The following is a 19,208-nucleotide window of genomic DNA, read 5'->3' on the forward strand; positions in this document are numbered from 1 at the left end:
ATACTATACCAAAAAAGTAAGGGAAAGTGGGAATAATCAAGACATATCTTCTGATCTATATGATATTGGCAAATGGAAATGATATGATTATATTTGTTTGGGAGTAGGCGGTCTGATCTAATTGGTTTTTATGGTTGGTGTGATGAGATGGTGTCGTTAAAGGGTCGTCAGTAATATCGACTAAAACCACCTCACTTGGCAAGACATGCACGAATTCTTCGAGGCATGATTCCGATGAGTCTGCCAATGTCAGCTTTTCTCATGTTGTTCCACTCGTCAGTGAGAGCAACACCGAGTTCATTGAGAGTGGTGGAGGGATTGTGACGTTGACGTACACGTCTGCCAATGACGTCCCAGACATGTTCAATGGGTAAAAAGTCAGGTCTGAGGGCAGGCCATGGTATGACATAGATGGTTTGCTGTTGGATGAATTGGGTCACAATCCTGGCACGGCCTTGAAAGATGAAGCGTTGCCCAACACGTCCTGCAAATGGCACGTCGAGTGGTGTAATGATGTTGTCCCGACAGTATTGACCCGTGACTCTACCATGGACAGTTTTGAGCGCAGTTCTGTCAGCCATTCTGATACCACCCCATACCATTATGGATCCAACCCCAATACGACCATGTTGTACGACGTTAACGTCCATAAAACGCTCATAAGGACGTCTCAAAACTCGATCATGTCGGTCATGGACGTCGAGAGTAAACCTCGATTCGTCAGAAAACATGAAATTAGCCCAACGTCGCTGATCCCAGTGCTGACGTTACCTTCACCAATGACGCCTCTTATTCAAACGACGTTTAGCAGGTTGTGGGATGACGCGTGGACTTCTTGCACGCCTGTTCTCTTACACCAGTTGCCTGTTGCAACCGGTCCCTCATCTGAGTGGCAGTTTGCAACCGATTTCGTCATACCATCGTTCTGACTAATCTGTTCAGGGCTACAGTTGTATCCCTTGGGCTTCCAGAGCGGCGTCGATCTTCGACGTTATGTGTTTGTTGGTATCGGGCTCACAATCTGCCAATGACAGATTGAGAAACATGCACCGATTGGGCAACAATATTCTGACGTGTGCCCACCTGTAACATGCCTATGGCACGTGTACGTTCAGCACTTTGCAAACGTCTCACGATCAATGCGGTTGCTTCCTTAGAGATTCAATGTGTTTAATGACGTGTCTTTAAGCATTTGGTTCCAAGAAAACGGTTTGCGCCCTCATAATCTAATTTCTAGACTAAACTTTTCCCAGATGATCTATAAACGCATGACTAAATCTGATCCCAGATGATCTAAAGCATGAGTTTACTGAGGTGCGTCGATGCAGTGGAAAAGGCCACATGAGACTCTATAGTGGATAATGGACTAATTAAGGACATACTGGTTAATCCGCTCGGTTATCACCCAATAGTTACACGTCCCATTTGTCACACACCTCTATATTCCCAGTTGTTTTACAGCCTGGGAGGAGGCCAGGGCCCCGTTCCACAAAACAATCTTAGCGCTAAGGTGATCATAACTCCCATACTTTTACACTGGCCTACGATAGTCGTAGCACTAAGATCGCTTTGTGGGACGGTGCCCTGGAGGGGATTAAGTAAGTCAACACCTACTGAGTAAAGGACCAATCTTAACGTCAACTGGAGGCACTTCAATCAGCAGAGACCATATACATTGATGGACCATCCACTTCCTGTCCTTGCTTGTCGTAAGAGGCGACTAACGGGATCTGGTGGTCAGGCTCGCTGACTTGGTTGATGCATGTCATCGTATATATACATCAAGTACAGGATTACGTTTCTACTTTTCTTGGATCACTCCATTCTAATACTTCGGTAACATAGGTAGTGCCTTCAGCCATGACCTGTGTAAGTAGTGGGAGGATACCATCCGCTCTACTCAGCTCAAGCAGTCTAAGTTGTAAACTGAACTAAGAGACTAGAATAAAGATTTGTTATTTCCTTTTCCTTTTAATTCAGAAGTACGGATTTATAAATGAAACAATATAAATAAATGTATGTTTGTAGTCATACCAATGTCAGAATGGCGAATGCACTTGTTGCTGTCAGATATTTACCGAATATACGCGGAGGCTTACCATCCTGGCAATGAGTGAGTGAGTGGGGTTTAACAGCGCTTTTAACAGTATTACAGTTATATCGCGGCGTGTCAGCTTAATGTGGGAGGAAAGTGATGCAGGTCTCAGACGTTTACCACTTCGGTTGCTGGCAATAAGTTCAAGGTTAACAGACAGAAAGATGACACAACATATTGAAGATGCACAGTTCAGCACTGCAAAGGTACAATCCAGACCTCCGATGAATCTGCTGCTGAAAGTTGGACCAACCCCACAACCAGGAACTCTTACCTCACATCCATGATGTAGACGTGTTCAAGGCGAGGCTGCTGGAGAGGTCAAGAACAGAGACTACGCTCATCCATCTATGACGATGAGCTGTTCGTCGAGAGGAAGAATGCTGACCTGATACCAACGCAAGCCCTTCAGCACTTTCCTACATACATCTCTGTGAAATCACCGACTTACAGAAAGGCAGAAGACTCGTCACAAGGTACCCAAGACAAGACAGTCTATCCAACTGGAGGGCGAGCCGGTGATGACTTTCTGATTGCTGGTGAAGGTGACAACAACGAAAGCATTATACTCTTCACCACAAGAGAAAACAAGAACACCTCTGTGATGCTGATGTAGTATATGCTGATGGAAAATACTATTCCTCTCCCAAACTCTTTTTGCAAGTCCACACTCTCACTGTCTTTGTCTACTCTCTGCTGCCAAACAAGAACGAGGCAACCTACACCAGGACATTTCAGACGATACAACAAGAAGCAGAGCGACACCATCTGCTTCTCCAACCACAAGTCCTTTCAGATTGACCTTGAAGAGGCTGCTGCAAATGCTGCTACTCCTGCGTTCGACAGAGTACAGATCCGCAGATGTTTCTTCCACTTTGCTGAGCCATGTGGAGAAGGATACGTTCAGGACTTGTGCCGCTTTACAAGGAGAACCCAGAGTGGTCACACGTCATATTTGTGGTCACATTGATATTTATCAGTGACATTTACATATTCATGTCTTTGAATTGCTATTGTTATTGTTGTATATGTATATATCATGTACAAAGTTTGATATTGTCTGTAAACATGTAAGTTTACTCTTTGAATTGATTATTGAACCTGATAACCCCTCAGATGAGGATGAAATGACAGCCCACTTAACAACCCATTCCCACAAGATCTAATAACAAAAAGTCACCATGCGTGCATTCCCTCATGACCTAATTAATTTTTGGTACCTTGGGTGGGAAGTGGGATGACATCAAGAAAACAATATGCGTCTGCTCACAACCGAGTCTTGAGTGTGCTGTCCAAGGTCACGTGCTTCATTATTATTTTTGGGAGCTTGATTTAATGTTATGAGTTTTGTTCCCAGAATGTTAATCACACAGTGGACATGCTGTGATGTTTTGAAACATAATGTTTAGTTGGTCATATACATTTTATACCCCTCCTTTCAGAATAATATTGTGTGCCTTTTAAGCACACAAGATATTCTGTCTCAAACTGGTCTCTGATGATGTTTGCGACTTAGATGACGTAGCATATTTATAATATACATCCAAACAACAGTTAACACAAAGCATGTTTGTCACAGGGACGTCCGTAGATTCTGCGAACGTGATCAGCAAAGACGCTAGCAAAGCTAGCCACAACAATGGCGAGAGCACCTACAAGTTGCCGAAACACCTTCTGTACAGCACCCCCTCTCCTTCACTGGAGCCTCCCCACCGCCGAGTGCGGAGGGACCTCACCCTCAGTGAGGACCGGATTCACATACACGGGAGACTCCGCATCATTCACGGGATAGACTGGAACCCGGACTTCCTGTACAGCAACACGTCGGCATTCGTCGACTTGGAAGATAAAATCATCAATCTGGTAAGTTCCGATTGACAGACGACACGTTGGCTGATCGGGTGGACAGACAGATGGGGGCGGCTAAGTGTGGCTGCCTAGATGATTGGTTGTTTATGGAGTGATGGATGGATGGGAAGTGTGATGAATACATTGATGGAGCGTGGATAGGATGGTGAGATAGATGGATGATGGATAACTAAGCTTGAAAGATGAATTGCCATTGTTTAAATGGATAGGAAGCGTGATGTATAGGCGTAGATGCAAAGTCCACTTTATTTTAACAATATTGATCCTTGCAATCATTTTTTGTAAAAATATTGAAATTCGTTATATTTGCAATCCAATTCTTAATCATACCGCGAGCAATCAAATTAACACATTGTTGACATCATGAGGGAATTATAGTGAACATACCGCTTCGAAGTAATATTTTTGTCCATAAGGACGCTGCGCATTCGCTTCCAATATTTTATGGCCCTGTCACACTACAACGTTTCAGAGTAACTTGCACCTAGCGTGTAAAAGACGGTTAGTACGCTGTCATACGTCGAGCTTTCATCGAAAAACCATGATTTTGGCGTATCCATAGCGTATTCATAACGAGTTCACCGTTTATGCAACGCATGTCTAACGTATTAGCAGCGTATCTCTGACTTATACATAACTTATGACAGGGTATAAAAGCGTATTGCCAGCGTTTGCCTAGCGTATGAGTAACGTATGACTAGCGCGCTCAGTGTAGGGGAAAGGTGCCTAAAACGGGCCCCGCGGTAATATAACTAGTAGTGTACGCCCATTCATCAAATTACAACGAAAAGCGATAGCAGTCTAGATATGTAAAAAGTTCATACGTGCCCATACGCTGAAAATTGTGTGCAAGCACAAAACTGTTTTTAAGCCTCGGCGTACAACAACGTATACCAGCGTGCTTTTAACGTATACAATTTACACCAACTTATCCATAGCGTGTTTCAGCGTTGCCGGCGTTTTCTCATTCTCATACGTCGCCATACGTTACTGCTATACGTAGAAGTGTGACAGGGCCATTACAGTCAGTGTTCAAAATCACAGGGGGCCGGCAACTGCCCCCACCCCGTTCCTACGCCTATGACCTGGATATGTACATTGATGAATGATGGATAGGATGGTCAGCGCTGCCTTTGAGGTTAAAGACTAAAAAAAGGTGTAAGCTATAAACTTGATAGACTGCCAAGTACTATCACTCACTCACTCATTCATAAATTCTCCATTGTTCTTATTTTCAGCTGGATTCAATACTTCTGTCGAGCTCCCTGTCGGATAACTATTACTCTGCCGTCATCCAAGGCTTCAGGTCGGTCGCATATGTCCTATCAATCATAGCCTGTAATGAATTTCTGTGCATTTTTTATGAAATGATAAATGGAAAAGATTGAATAGTGAGCTTTATGATCTAAAATACTTTCACATAAGTGGAGGCACGCCATTGCTTATACAGCTAAAAAGATGAAGAAAAGTCGGCGTGGACACCGCGTTTTGGAACTGTAGGTGTGCCGCGTGCAACAGAAGAATACATTTCTACTGAACAGGGGGGTACGCACTGTGTGTGACGTACTGCACGTGGAGTTCATGTTCTACGTGTATTCGTCAATGCATCACGTCGACTCAACGCTGTAGTTTTTGAAATCACTGGCCCACGGGCAAATCTCCTCCGTTGTTGATATGGACTGAACGGGTTATGCAGATTCGCGTCAACTGTAAGAGAGTGATTTTTGTTTTGTAAGTTTGTTAAGCAGTATATATCGTGATATATTTCAACCTATTAAATCAGAAAAGGTAAATTGTATTAAGGTATCGATTATTTGATATCCCAGACCCCCGCCCCGAATAACAACTACAGTCCGTTTGACTCCAAATGAGAACGATGAATTGCAAAATAACTCGAAATCCAGAAAAGTGTATGAACTGCTGGTGCCTGAACCGACTGCCACTATTATAGTTTGGACTGTTGCTGGCCGTAGTCCATCTCGTGACCAATAACGTGGCTCTATCTCGTCAACGACTGTGGCCACACAACGCCTCCATGTTTCTACTGTTACCCGACCAAGGGATTCCTTTACGAGTTGTTCAACGTCTCGTAATTTGAACGTTGTGTTCGATCGTCCAACGTCACCCTTGACGATGCCCCATACCAACTCGATTGGATTCAGGTCGCAGTGATAAGGTGGCAGTCGTAAGACAGCGTGACCCTGACCCTTGATGTAACTGTCAACTTTATACAAGGGGTCAGGTTTCATAGTTTTGATGATTTCATAGAGCTGTGGTTTCGTCGCTCGAGAAGGAAAGGTTTATGTTCCTACGTTGCAGCCAAGTAACCATGTCTCCTTTACGGTTATTAGAGGTTGGAGTCTTGCTTTCTGGATCCTGCACACTATGATACGGTGCATTATCCATGACAATGAGAGACTTGGTAGGCAAAGCAGGGACTAATTTATCTTTCACCCACTCCAGAAATACATTGCCGTTCATTTCTGTGTGGTAGTCCCTGTTGTCTTTGGCCTTGGCTCTAAAGACGAGGTCACAGTCTGGGAGAAAACCCTGACTAGCAGAACCAGCATGGAAAACTATGAGTCTTTCACCCTTTCCCATTGGTAACTTTCTACCAGACTCCTTACAGTCACCACTGGGTACCCACTGACTGCTGGCTGTGTGTGACGCATTTACCCATGTCTCATCTAAGAAGACGGACTCATATCCTTCTTCGCGTTTCTGCTTGATGGTACGAAGGTAATGATTTCGGAGACGAACAATGTCAGACCGTTCACACAACACAGCCCTATTTTCTTCAGTTATCTTTTTGTATTTGTAACCAAATGTATGCAACAGCTGCAATAGTTTGTACTTTGTAACACGTAAATCATGAAGGGTTTCAAGGTGTTTCTTCAAAATTCTTAGGGACAGGTACTTATTTTCTGAGTGCAGTTTAACAATTGCACGTCCGACTTGATCCCTCTGACAACTGTCTAATTTATCAACCTTGCGTGGTTTTGACATGTTCCCTACCTCCTTGGCCTGACTATTTGTATCTCGTCGACTAACAACATTTTTAAGTTTCTGAGGGGACATACCAAGAGCTTTTGAAGCTCGTTTCAAGAATTTATTAATTGCATAAAAGGCTTTGCTCTTTCTGCTTCACTTCTAAAGAAATTATACACATTCAACATCAACTGTTTAACATCTGCTGAGTAGCGCATCTTGTCATTGAATGAACACGGTCACTGTGTAGCGCGTGCAGACCGTGCTTGCGCTGTTCCTTCCACGGTTTGTCCCCCTACGTGTCATGTACACATTTCTATACACAATTACATGATAGTTTCTTAAAGAACTTCATCCGTCATGGGTCTTAAAATAAACAAAATTCAGATTTTGTTGGGTACAGGGTATTCATGGTCAAGTACCGTATTGATGTTTCATACACTTTTCTGGATTTTGAGTTATTTTGCAATTCATCGTTCTCATTTGGAGTCAAATGGACTGTTGTCGCATGTTACGCCCATCTGTTGCCACTGGTAACACACGCTGAGCACAACTAATATTGTGCATTTACGTGTCTGTTTCGTGAGGGGGCACGGGTGGCCCAGTCGTCTAAGGCGCCGTGATTCGCTGTGCAGAGCTGCCTCCCTTGGGCACGCCAGAAACCTATGATTGTGGGTTGGAATCTTTGTTCGCCCTGATTATGTTTCTAGGTTTGTTAGCACCATACCCGTGCTCGTGGGTTTCACCGAAGTGGTAAACGTCTGAGACTTACATCACTTCGGGCTTTCCTCCCACATAAAGCTGACCCGCCGTGATATAACTGGAATACTGTTAAAAGCGGCGTTAAACCCAACTCACTCATTCACTCACTGTTTCGTGATGTAGACGTGAGTTTAACCTCGATACTTTCATTTCAGAGAAGGCAGTGTGGAGGTGGACTTCACAATCGTATTGAAGACTCCCAACACAACCAGCAACAGCAGCAGCGACAACTCCACCACCGTCATCGACGGCAGCACCCTTACTGGCGTTTTCATGGATGCACTCAGCAATGCCTCGTCAAACTTCAGCGTAGAAACGAATCAGACAAATTTCTTTGGTCAGTATTGCCGTGTTGTCAGTAATCCAACACAATTTCTTCATGTTACGACATCGTATAACACAGAGTTGGCTAGAATCTATCAGAATCGGTCTTCAGCAAAAGATTCTTGTCTTAATAGGCGACTAACGGAATCGGGTGGTCAGGCTCGCTAACCGATGCATGTCATCGTAGCCTAATTGCGTAGATCGATGGTTATGACGTCGATTATTTACATACCGCCGTCATATGACTGGAATATTGCCAAGTGCGGCGTTCAATAACAAACAAACAAACAAACCTCTAGCCTTTCACCAACCGGGAATCCCGGGGAGACTAAATCTTGCTATCCAGGAACCTTTTCTTTTCGATAGTGACTAACGATGATGGGACAAACAAACAAATTAATCAAAATCGTATAGCATAAAATAATACAATGAGAATTGAAAAGCGAACATATTGACATCCAAAATACAAATTATGAAGCCTGGTATTATGCAAAGTTATGTAGCTTTCTTATTATACATTTCTGTCGATCCGAGAGTGATGACTCGAGGTTTAATGTCCCTTCTACATGCCTCATAGCCAAAACTGGGGCGGCGTGTAACGGTTGAATCATCACAGCGAAGTGAGTGATTTGTGTATTGCTTTTAGCAATATTCCAGCAACACCACATCGGGAGGCAATAAATGAGCTTCAGTCATTGTACCCATGTAATAAATCGAACCTTCAGCGTGACGAACGAACGCTTTAACAACTAGGCCACCCAAACGCCCCCAGTCACACCGGAGACCCATGAGTACAAGCGGGAATCTGTTTCTTGGAGTCCAAAGCTTTGCAATGGCTGGACTGTTTCTTAAAATGGCGTACAATCATACCCACTCACGCCTCAGTGTTATAGTACCCTTCCTGATATGCAGACACACATGTTGCTGTAGAAGTGCAATAACCTATTACATGACGTTAACCCCATTTCACCTCAGCCCAATGCCACACTCTAAATCGCATTTGAAAGATGGGACAGCAAAGATTCCAGTCACATCAGGTTTCCTCGAATCATATGTCACATCCTGAACTATTTCTTGCAACAAACCGTTTTTATAGATGAGGATTTCACCCCTCAAATAGTTACAAAATAAATATATATAATATATATATAAATATATCTTTTTTTGTCATCATCAAATACCTTCTAGTAATGCCTTGACACAGTGTTTGTGCTTTGTGTTGACAGAGGTCGTGATTGAGTCAGCAGCCAGTATCATCAGCCAGACAGACTCTACAGAGACTCTGAGTTCTCTGATGTCCTCCTACCTTGAACTCACCACTCAAGGACAGTCCTCAGACGTAATGTCCTCACCGACTAGCTTACCAGAAGCAGTAAGCCTCATTACAAGTTCGCCAGTAAGTGACCTTTATTCTGATTCGGTTGTTGATAGCTCGCATGGCTCGTCAACAGAACTACCAAGCGCTGCACTGCTGACATCTGTTAGTCTGCTATCTCAACACTCCTCCGAGTCCACTGTGTCTTCATCCGAGACTCAAACAGCAGAGCAAACTGATCCCACCAAGCAACTGTCAGCTTCTGCTTCTGTCATCTTATCTACAGATGCTACTGCTATGCTCTCTTCTGAAGCTTCATCAACTGCCCATTCATCTACTATTTCATCATTCGTGACATCATCATCATCTTTGGCATATGCTGATTCTTCTGTTATCTCATCTGAAGCTCCATCAACTGTTTCTTCATCTGCTGCCTCGTCTACTGTAATGCCATCTTCAGCGGATTCCTCAACTGTAATGTCATCTTCAGCTGATTCATCAACTGTAATGTCAACTTCGGCTGATTCGTCTTCTGTAATGTCATCGTCGGCTGATCCGTCTGCAGGTTCGTCTGCTGTAATGTCATCTTCAGCTGAAATGTCTACCCCTTCGTCAACCGTGATGTCATCTTCGATCGAAACCGCTGCCTATTCACCTACCATGTCATCTTCAGTTGATTCGCCTACTGTAATGTCATCTTCAGCTGAATCGTCTACTGTAATGTCATCTTCAGCTGATTCGTCAACTGTAATGTCATCTTCAGCCGATTCGTCTACTGTAAAGTCATCTTCAGCTGATTGGTCTACTGTAATGTCATCTTCAGCTGATTCGTCTACTGTAATGTCGTCTTCAGCTGATTGGTCAACTGTAATGTCATCTTCAGCTGATTCGTCAACTGTTATGTCATCGTCAGCTGATTCGTCTACTGTAATGTCAACTTCGGCTGATTCGTCAACTGTAATGTCATCGTCAGCTGATTCGTCTACTGTAATGTCATCTTCAGCTGATACGTCAACTGTAATGTCATCTTCAGCTGATACGTCTATTGTAATGTCATCGTCAGCTGATTTGTCTACTGTAATGTCAACTTCGGCGGATTCGTCAACTGTTATGTCAACTTCGGCGGGTTCGTCAACTGTAATATCATCGTCAGATGATACGTCTACTGTAATGTCAACTTCAGCTGAATCGTCTACTGTAATATCATCTTCAGCGGATTTTTCTTCTGTAATGTCATCGTCAGCTGATTGGTCTACTGTAATGTCATCTTCAGCTGATACGTCTGCTGATTCCTCTGCAGTTTCTACATCCACGATCCCATTAGAAGCTTCGCCAACTGCCATTCCATCTGCTGCTTCTTCAACGGTGATATCAACTTTAACATCTGCTGATTTCGCTGAACCTTCCACAACTATGACCCCAACTGATAATCTGTTACCTTCATCACTGGTCACCTCAACTGAAGCTGTGGCTTCTCCGCTGGAAAGCCTGTCGTCGACAGAATCCACAAAGGTAACACAGGCCCATATACTTGAATCATTCATCACTAACTTTTCGGAAACTATTGCAGAAACATCATTATCATTATTATTATCGTCATCGCCTGCTTTAACGTTGATGCCCCCAGCTCCTACCCTCTTCAGCAGTGATGCAGGCAGCACCACCGAAGACATATCATTTTACACTGAACATGTTCCAGTAGGAGGTAGTAGCATTGCGACGTCTGATTCATGGTCTGATTCAACAGTAATGTCACCTTCAGCTGATTCGTCAACTGTTATGTCATCTTCAGCGGATTCGTCTACTGTAATGTCATCGTCAGCTGATTCGTCTACTGTAATGTCATCGTCGGCTGATTCGTTCACTGTAATGTCATCGTCGGCTGATCCGTCTACTGTAATGTCATCGTCGGCTGATCCGTCTACTGTAATGTCATCGTCGGCTGATTCGTCTACTGTAATGTCATCCTCAGCTGATTCGTCTACTGTAATGTCATCGTCGGCTGATTCGTTCACTGTAATGTCATCGTCGGCTGATCCGTCTACTGTAAAGTCATTGTCGGCTGATCCGTCTACTGTAATGTCATCGTCGGCTGATTCGTCTACTGTAATGTCATCGTCAGCTGATTCATCTACTGTAATGTCAACTTTGGCTGATTCGTCAACTGAATTGCCAGCTTCGGCGGATTCGTCAACTGTAATGTCAACTTCGGCTGATTCGTCTACTGTATTGTCGTCTTCAGCTGATTCGTCAACTGTTATGTCATCTCCGGCTGATCCGTCTGCTGATTCATCAACCATGATGTCATCTTCGATCGAAACTTCCACCGCTTCACCTACCATGTCATCTTCAGCTGATTTGTCTACTGTATTGCCAGCTTCGGCGGATTCGTCAACTGTAATGCCAACTTCGGCTGATTTGTCAACCGTAATGTCATCTTTAACTGATTCGTCTACTGTGATCTCATCTTCAGCTGATTCGTCTACTGTAATAACATCTGCTGATTTCGCTGAACCTTCCACAACTATGACCCCAACTGATAATCTGTTACCTTCATCACTGGTCACCTCAACTGAAGCTGTGGCTTCTCCGCTGGAAAGCCTATCATCGACAGAATCCACAAAGGTAACACAGATCCATATACTCGAATCATTCATCACTAATTTTTCGGAAACTATTGCAGAAACACCATTATCATTATCGTCATCGCCTGCTTTAACGTTGATGCCCCCAGCTCCTACCCTCTTCAGCAGTGATGCAGGCAGCACCACCGAAGACATATCATTTTACACTGAACATGTTTCAGTAGGAAGTAGTGGCATTGCGACGTCTGATTCATGGTCTGAGTCAACAGTAATGTCATCTTCAGCTGATTCGTCAACTGTTATGTCATCTCCAGCTGATCCGTTTGCTGATTCATCAACCGTGATGTCATCTTCTATCGAAACCTCTGCCTCTTCATCTACAATGTTATCTTCAGCTGATTCGTCAACTGTTATATCACCGTCAGCTGATTCGTCTGCTGTAATGTCATCTTCAACTGATTGGTCCACTGTAATGTCATCTTTAGCTGATGCGTCTGCTGATTCCTCTGCAGTTTCTACATCCACAAACTCATTAGAAGCTACCATGTCCCCTTCAGCTGATTCGTCTACTGTAATGTCATCTTCATCATCATTAACAGGTTCCAGTGCTCCCGAGTCAGCTGCAGTAACATCACAAGAAGCTTCCAGCTCAACTTTAGTAATGCTGGAGACATCTTCACCGATTACGTCCGACAGCAGTACAAGACTTTTGACTGAAGAAAGTGGACAGTTCTCAACATCGGTCGAGACCCATGGACTAACTACTGAAAGTAGTTTTGATGTTAGATCCACATATATTCCCGGCTCGTCATCCGATTCCATAAGCTATTCATCAGTGGGATACACAACAAATGAAGTTTCAATTAGTATTGGTCATCCATCATCAAGTACAGATAGACAATCTTCATCGGGTTATGGTAATGCTGCAGTGGAATCATCAACATTCACAGTGCATAATTCCCCTTTAGGGAGTTCAACAACAGTTGTCCCTGTTCTGAGCAGTGCCAGTGCTGTTATAACACAATCATCTTTGTTCAGTTCATCCGTGGAGCAGGTTAGTTCAACTCAATTACGTAATGGTATGTCAGATCATGTGTATTCCACTGTTTCATCCTCAAGTGCAGAAATGGAAGGAGCGTCATCCGTTTTTCCAGAAATATTGGTGTCATCTCACCAGTCAACACCTCAGCAAACTTCAACACCTATTCAGGCATTGTCATCACGTTATTCGATGCTAGAAGGCAGTACTGGAATATTTTCTGAAAATAGTATTTTTGAATTTACATCATCAAATGACTTGAGTGACTTAAGTCCAGCACTGAGCAATCCTCAGAAAGCAGCATCTTCAACTGTCACGTCGTCAGAAGCTGTAACATCAACGATTAACAGTGACGACAAAACATTGGAATTGAGTTCCTCTTCATCATTAATGTTAAACAGCAACAGTGACTCGGTTCCAAAATCCACAGAAGCACTTCATGAACCATCTTTCGCCGAGGAAACATCACTATTTGTGTCTGAATCATCAATAGCAGTTCCTGTAACAGCCACAGTTTCGAGTTATGGTTCATTGTCAGTGTTAAGCAGCATAGCAACTACTGATGGACTGCATGAACCGTCACTCGCCGAAGAAACATCACTGTTTGTTTCTGACTCATCCTCAAGGTATATTGTCTCTCTTGAAACTGCATTTGGAACATTACAAACAACTTCAGATGTCTACCCTGCATCCTCTACTGTGGAACATCACACTGCAAGCAGTGGCATGGATGAAACTTACAGCATCAAGGATGCATCAGAACTGGTAACACCATCAGCAGCAGCAGAAATTTCATCTGACACTGATCAAACCTCAACCGTTCATACTACAACAGAACATATATATTTATCATCCCTGAGCAACATTTCATTAGCAACAGAGATGTTGTCAACACTAGTTTTGGCAAGTTCCAAGATTTCATCAGTTAGACTGTCATCAATAGTTGAAATTGTCTCATCAAGCGCTCAAACACAGGTGACACCGGACGCCTCACTTGATGTCACCTTTATAGAACCTGGAGTGTCAGTAAATAATGAATACCCAATTTCCTCTACGACCGTACAGGCTACATCCGGAATTACTGAAGCCTCACCAGGTCTGATTGCCTCATCAGTATCAGAATTGACATCAAGTGCCCTGGGTATCTCAGAACTATTTGAAGAATCTTCATCTCAGGGAATCCTACCATCGATACCTCACGTGTCATCAATTTTTATTCAGGTGACTTCAGAGATCACAGATGTCACAGCCACCTCATCGACAACGCTATTCGATATTAAGGAATCACCTTCCGATTATCAGTTCACCCCTTCAAGTGCTCATATAACTTCACTTCAATCCCCATCCCTTGGCATCAGGACATCAATATCTGCAGCATCAACTGCAACCCATTCTACCGATCCACCCATCATCAGTTCTATGACTAAGGTATTAAATATTGTGTCAGATAGTTATGTTACTGCTTCAGTGTCTAGTAACAATAATGCTGATGTGCAAGAAAGTAATTCTCAATTGGATGGATATTTTTCCTCACCAAGTACATCGCCGTCAGTTGAAACACCTTCATCAATGGGTGGTATCTCCTCAGTATCTAATGTAGCATCAAGTGATACTCACATCCTCTTCTCAACAATAGCCCTAATGACATCAGAGATTATCGAGGCCTCACCCCCAGTTGTTCCTGTTTCATTTACTAAAACATCAGCTAGCGCTGACGAAAACTCCGCAGCAAGTTCCAAAGCCACATCTAAGGACATTGATTCATCACCAACAGTAGGTAGTGATAATGCCACCCCTTCGACAGATATCCCTGAAACTATATCATCAGTGTATGAGACAACATTGAACACTGATCAAGTCCTCATGTCGCAAACCCAAGTTACATCCGACACCACTGAAACTATTTCCGTGCGAATGATATCATTATCACCATCCATTGGGGTTTTATCAAGTGCTGAACAGGTCATCTCAACAAGTACCCAAGCTGTTTCAAAAGGTACCAGTTCAATTGCCATGATCTCAACAACTATTGAGGCATCATCTATCCCTGATCAAGTATTGTCATCCAGTGACCAAGCTTCATCTGAGGCCAGTGAATCGTCCTCATCATATGGCATAGCCGCTTCGGCGATTGAGGCATCATCTAGCTCTGATCAAGTCACCCTTTTAAGTGTCCAAGCTATATCTGGGGCCACTGGAATCTCCTCATCTCTGGTTGATTTTGACATATCATACACCACTGATCAACTCATATCGTCAGATGGCTATACTTCCATTGCTTGGTCATCACTGCCGGGCATTGAGACAGCAGCATTTGCAGCATCAACAAGTGTCCCTGTTTCAACCACAGCTGACCTCAGTGGGAACATCATTACGACAACTCAGGTATTAGATATTGTGTCAAATAGTTCGGTTACTACTTCCATGTCTATTGAAAACTATGTGTATGTGTCAGAAAGAAGTGCATTAGACCACCTTCTAACATCAACAAGGGCTCAATCAGAGATCATTGCGACTTCATCGTCAGTTGATCTAGTCACTGCAGTGAGTGAAATGGCATCTGTCACTGGAATAATCTTCTCAGCAAATTCCGAGGTCACCTCGGAGATCAATAATACATCACCAATAGTGGAAATGGATCATGTCATCACCTTGAAAGTTATCATTTCAACTTCATCATCAATAAATGGTATATCACCTAGCTGTGAACAAGTCATCTCAGCTACCCAGGCTACATCTGTGGCCACTGGACTTTACTCGTAATTTAGCATGGCCTCCTCAATAGAGGGCTCAGAAACTTCCTCATTTGTAGGCATTATATCGCCGATGATGGAAACACCCTACAGCACTGATCAAGTTAGCTTGTCAAGTGTCCAAACTAGATCTGAGACCACAGAAACGTTTTCATCATATGACATGATATCTACGGCGATTGAAGCTTAATTTAGCATTGATCAAGTCATTTCAACAAGTGCCCAATCTACATCAGAAGCCGTTGAAATTTCCACGTCATATGACATGGTCTCCTTGGCGACTGTGGCATCATTCAGTGCAGGGCGAGTTATCTCGTCAAGTTCTCATACCACAGTTGAGGCCACCGAAACATACTCAATAGTGAGTATAGTCTCTTCAGCTGTTGAGGCATCATCTAGCACTGTTCAAGTCACCTTTTTAAGTGTCCAAACTACATCTGAGGCCACTGAAACTTCCTCATCAGTTGGTATGGACCTCTCAGTGATTGAGGCACCATCTACATCTGATCAAGTCATCTCAAGTGTACAATCTATATCTAGAGGTTCCTCAACATATGGCATGGTCTCTTCAGCGATTGAGGCATCATCCAAAACTGATGAAGTCGTTATATTTAGTATCCAAGCAACATTTGAGGCCACTGAAACATTCTCATTAAAAAACATGGTCTTCTCAGCGATTCAAGTGTCATCCAGTGCTGATCTAACTATCTTGTCCAGTGCCCAAACCTTTTATTTCTTCACCATTGTTGGTCATAGGTATATCAGCATTTGTGGCAGAAACTGCAATTAGCCCCGTTTCAACCACAGTAGTCCTCACCAATACATATTTCATCACTTCTGCAGCTCAGGTATTAAATATTATGTCAGATAGTTCTAGTACTGTTTCAGTAACAATTGTTATGTATCAGAAACTAGTTATCCATTCAAATATCGTCAAACACAGATGGAATCTACTCACCAAATGGTCAGATATCTTCAGAGATCATTGGCACTTGGCATCATTTGGTCCTGTCTCTTTTCCGAATGAGGGGCGGTCGGGTAGCCTAGAGGTTAAAGCGTTCGCTCGTCACGCCGAGGACCTGGGTTCGATTACCGACACGGGTACAATGTGTGAAGCCCATTTCTGGTGTCCCCCGCCGTGATACTACTGGAGTATTGCTTAAGGCGGCGTAAAACCATACTCACTCACTCACTTTTCCGAATGATGATGAAATCATGACAACCGGTGCCCTTGCTGTATCAGCTCTAATTGTTGATGCCTTTTCACGGGTCATCACGACAATGGCACCTGAATCAGCAAGATCGGTTAGTTTCCACCCTACAACTGATCGAACTGAAGCAACCATCACCACTTCAATGATGACACAAGCAGAAGGTGATGTGTCAGATGTTTCTGTTACTGATTCAATGTACACTGCAAACATCGTTCATTTGTCACAAGTGCTCATTTGTCTCAATCATCAGCAAATTCAGACATAACAACATTATACTCTATTAACGATGCAAATGCAACCAGTGGAGTGTCGGTGCCAATTAATATGACCACAACCATGGAGAGTTCTTCAAGTCAAATCAAGCATATATACGTTATAGAGGTTTGGTACATTTCGTCACCTCAACTGTGTTATCAAAGAAGACTTCTGGCTTGTGACAGTGAGTAGTGACAATGGTTCTAATGCAGTATCCCTAGTCATCCTCACTACACTTGAGCCCAGTATTTCAACATCCCCCGTGACTGATGCAGACATAACAGCCACACCACTATTCAAATCAAGATCTTACTACATCATTCGTTTTGTAAATTGACAGAGAACACATTACATCACTTCACTTAGGGACCAACCATTTAATTATGCTTCAGTGTGTTGAAGAAAAGACATTGCCAGGCACAAAAAGTACATCGTTGCAAGTTGTGTTTTTTTAAAAGAAAGTATTTGGACGCAAAGTTTTGCTTTTATGAAAGAAATATCTGCTTTTTTTGCTAAAGCTGAAACAATATCCAGTCCCCATACAAAATTCCTGAATCTTCAGTGTCAGCTATAACTGGCGCACTGTCACCAAGTGACCATCTACCCACAATGACCAATAGGCTAGCTGAATCTTCAGTCTCAGCAATAACTGGCGCACTGTCACCAAGTGACCATCTACCCACAATGACCAATAGGCTAGCTGAATCTTCAGTCTCAGCAATAACTGGCGCAATGTCACCAAGTGACCATCTACCCACAATGAGCAATAGGCTAGCTGAATCTTCAGTGTCAACAATAACTGGTGCACTGTCACCAAGTGACCATCTACCCACAATGAGCAGCAACCCATATGAGTCGTCGTGCCAACAGCTGGTTCCACAGCAAGCACAACCATCTCATGTATTTGAACATCCACCCTGCTTTGTCTGTTTCTGTCACTGATATATCAACTCAGAATCTGTCACCTACAGATGTAATCCTATTAATTTTACGTTCAATCTCTTCTTATCTTTGTTCATCATATTGCACTATTTAAAGTCACTTAGAAAGTAGTGTTTAATCAATCTTCCCACCATCACAATTGTGTACTAAATCTTCAAATTGATCACTGAAAGCAATATTGGTAAATCACATACCTAAATAGCTTTCACGTTCAATTTCTTCTTATCTTTGTTTATTTTATTGCACCCTTTATAGTCACTTAGAAAGTAGTGTTAAGTCAATCTTCATGTTGTCATAATTGTGTCCCAGCTCTTCAAATTAATTATTGAAAGTAATGTTGGTAAATCACGTACCTAAATAGCTTGATACATCGTCAGTCGAAGTAGAAAGTACTACACAGAACTTTCAACTCAAAACATTTTGCTTAAGGAAAATATGACGTTTCAATTGAAACTAATATGATGACCCCAACAAGTGTTTCAGAGATTTTCATAACACCCTGTATTAAGTTACCACAATATCAAAGTTTATCAAGTAAGGTTTTGTCACTACATCTCCCAATCCACAATCAGATTCATCAGTGGAAGATTAAAAAAGAACAGAATCAACATTAATGTGGACTTCTCAACACGCGTTACAGTAAGCAATATGTTATTCTTTTATAGGAGGAAGGTGTAAGTACGAGGGCAGGCTGAAAAGTTCTAAGCCTAAGTGGGACATCTCAATCGGATTGAAACAAACTTTTGCCACCAACAAGTACAATCATTTAATGAATCATAGACATAAGAACTGCAACTGTAGTGTTATTATTGTCTTTGTACCAGACCATCTTGTGAACCTACCCATTGAAATCCCCACAGATGGACAAAACTGGCTGTAGGGCAGTCATCAAGTACCTGCAACTGAAAGGGCTAACTCCAACACAGATACATGCTGACATGGTCTCCACTATAGGGGATGATGCCCCTTCCTTTTCCACTGTAAAGAAGTGGGCTGCGGAATTCAAGCGTGGCAGAGAGAGCCTTGACGATGACCCGCGTCCAGGAAGGCCTTCAACAGCAACCATT

The 19,208-nt window shown here is 43.0% G+C and overlaps 1 protein-coding gene across 1 annotated transcript in view; it reads left to right on the forward strand.

The window, feature by feature from the left end:
* LOC125372493 (chitinase-like protein PB1E7.04c) overlaps nucleotides 1–15,447 on the forward strand; it is a 36,542-nt gene extending 21,095 nt beyond the window's left edge. The window contains exons 3-12 of the mRNA XM_048382695.1: nucleotides 281–370; nucleotides 2,399–2,707; nucleotides 2,804–2,982; nucleotides 3,675–3,958; nucleotides 5,203–5,270; nucleotides 7,870–8,051; nucleotides 9,265–9,918; nucleotides 10,237–12,708; nucleotides 14,566–14,750; nucleotides 15,433–15,447. Of these exons, the coding sequence (XP_048238652.1) occupies nucleotides 281–370; nucleotides 2,399–2,707; nucleotides 2,804–2,982; nucleotides 3,675–3,958; nucleotides 5,203–5,270; nucleotides 7,870–8,051; nucleotides 9,265–9,918; nucleotides 10,237–12,708; nucleotides 14,566–14,750; nucleotides 15,433–15,447 (4,438 nt within the window). The remainder of the gene's footprint in view (nucleotides 1–280; nucleotides 371–2,398; nucleotides 2,708–2,803; nucleotides 2,983–3,674; nucleotides 3,959–5,202; nucleotides 5,271–7,869; nucleotides 8,052–9,264; nucleotides 9,919–10,236; nucleotides 12,709–14,565; nucleotides 14,751–15,432) is intronic.
* The last annotated feature ends 3,761 nt before the right edge of the window (nucleotides 15,448–19,208 follow it).

Source organism: Haliotis rufescens, unplaced genomic scaffold (genome assembly GCF_023055435.1).
Source record: "Haliotis rufescens isolate VD_foot unplaced genomic scaffold, xgHalRufe1.0.p SCAF_40, whole genome shotgun sequence".
Lineage (NCBI taxonomy): Eukaryota > Metazoa > Mollusca > Gastropoda > Lepetellida > Haliotidae > Haliotis > Haliotis rufescens.